This window comes from Emiliania huxleyi (assembly GCF_000372725.1).
Source record: "Emiliania huxleyi CCMP1516 unplaced genomic scaffold EMIHUscaffold_617, whole genome shotgun sequence".
Taxonomy (NCBI): domain Eukaryota; phylum Haptophyta; order Isochrysidales; family Noelaerhabdaceae; genus Emiliania; species Emiliania huxleyi.
In genome coordinates, this window is record NW_005197371.1 from 31,419 (window position 1) to 33,547 (window position 2,129).

General features: G+C 68.0%; 1 protein-coding gene across 1 annotated transcript; it reads left to right on the forward strand.

The window, feature by feature from the left end:
- Positions 1 to 685: 685 nt before the first annotated feature.
- EMIHUDRAFT_42718 (hypothetical protein) lies at positions 686 to 1,177 on the forward strand (the record flags this gene model as incomplete). Its single annotated transcript, XM_005763836.1, has 1 exon — positions 686 to 1,177. A coding segment is annotated over one exon (492 nt), but the record flags the coding sequence as incomplete, so codon positions are not given.
- Positions 1,178 to 2,129: the final 952 nt, after the last annotated feature.

Sequence of the window (2,129 nt, forward strand, 5' to 3'; positions counted from 1 at the left end):
TCGGCTGAGGGCTGACAAGCTGCCGAGCCCAAATCACTGTGGGAGTCGTGATTTCTTGTTGGTTTTCAGAATCTATCTCTCTCACTCTCCGATACGTCGCAGTCCTTGCTCCAAGCGCTTTCGTTTCGGCGGTAGTGTTCTGATCACCCGAATGCCACGTTCGGATCGCTCCTCATCGCAAACCCTGTCAGCAGTTCACCCTCGGGTTTGTTCGTTAGAACCACATACTCGATGTATGTATGTAGGAAGGTGAAGAACAGCCAGGCTCGGACTGGACACCAACGCGGTATGGGTGGACGCTGGACAGATGATGACGACACGCACGAGCGACACACAGACACAAACAAGCTCACAAGACACACAGCCAGCTGGCTGCCACACACCCTGAGTTGGCGTACACATAACTCAGGTCCACATTCTCCCTGTCGCCCCCCCCACCCACCCAGCCAGCAGCAGCACTCGAACCAAGGTGCCAAGAGAATAAACAAGGGCACAACAAGACAACAGGCGGACAGGAAGTAACATGTGATGCTTGAGCAGGCTTGCTCCGCCTCTAGCAATCTCGCCGCATGGGGCGGAGACCGTGTGAGGGTGTAAGGTCAAACTCGACTCGTAAAAAAAACAAACCGCGGGCCGCATGCGCTCCTGTCGACGCCTCTCGACGCTCTCCTCTCCGTGGAGGTCGCTCGGCGTGCGCTCCGAGCTCGTCGACGCCGTCGCTGCGCAGGGCCTCGCCGCGCCCTCGCCCATCCAGCAGCTCGCCATTCCGCGCTTGCTCGCCGGCGCGTCGGTGGCGATGGCCTCCTCGACAGGCTCTGGCAAGACGCTTGCGTACCTGGTGCCGATGATGCAGCGGCTCAAGGAGCAGGAGGACGCGCGGCCCGAGCACAAGGCCGAGCTCCGGCCTCGCGCGCTCGTGCTCGCGCCGACACGCGACTTGGTCGAGCAGATTGCCGCGCAGGCCAAGGCGCTCTCGCACGTGTGCCGCGTGCGCGTGCGAGCGCTCGCGGCGGGAGGGCGGCTGAGAGACCAGCGCAAGTCGCTGCGCACGGGCGCCGATCTAATCGTCGCGACGCCGGGCCGGCTCCTCACGCTGCACAAGTTGGGCGACGTGTCGCTCCGGTCGGTCGAGTCGGTCACGGTCGACGAGGAGACGAGAGACGCAGCCTGCGGATGGGCGGGCGGGACCGGGCATGGACGGGCTGGCCGTGGGCTCCTAGGCAGACGACGTGCTGCTGCGCGGCTTCGACGAGGAGCTCGACGCCATCCTGCGGCGCTGCAGCCCGCCGCGACGCCGCGCTGGCGACGAGGCGGCCTCCTCCGCCCCCTCGCCGCGCCAGTCTCTCCTTCTCCGTCTTGAGCGCGCCCTCTCTCCACACCGCGACTCAGGGCGAGGCCGACGAGGCGGGCGGCGCCGGCGGCCGGGCTGGGCGTGTGCAAGTCGCGCTGGCGAGCGCGACGCTGTCGGCCGAGGCGCGGCAGCGCGAGCGGCGGTGAGGGACGGTGACCAGTGTCCATGGTGAGTGGTTGAGTGCTGAGCCAGGCGCGGCACGCCATCGGCAAGGGCTTCCCGCGCGCGGAGCTGCTCTTCACGCCCTGCGCGCACCGCGCTCCGCCCTCGCTCACGCACCGGCGGCCGGCTGGAGAGGGCGAACGGCACGCGAGGCACGACCTTTCCGGGACCCGTCCCTCGCGCGTGTGCTGTCTATAGGCTGCTGCATGTGGAGGGCGACAAGATGGAGGCGCTCGCGCGGCGAGGCAACCCGCCCGAGCTCGCCCCGAGGTCACGCGAGCTCCCTCCCGAGCTCAGGTGCTCGCGCAGCGCGTGAAGCAGCTGGGCGCAGACACGCCCGCTCTCATCTTTTGCCGCGGCATCCGTGCGGCGCCGTCGGGGAGGGGAGGAGGGCGTCGCTTCACGGCTCGAGGTGTGAGCAGGCATCCAGTCCGCGCGCGCCGTCGGCAAGTCCCTCTCCGACGCGGGGCTCTCTGTCGCCGGCTGCCACGGAGGGATGCCTCCGGACGCGCGCGCAGAGGCGAGGGGCGCCTTCAGCGACGGGCGGCAGAGCGTGCTCGTGGCGACCGACCTGGCGGCGAGGGGGCTGCACTTCCCGCGCGTCAAGGCCCTCGCC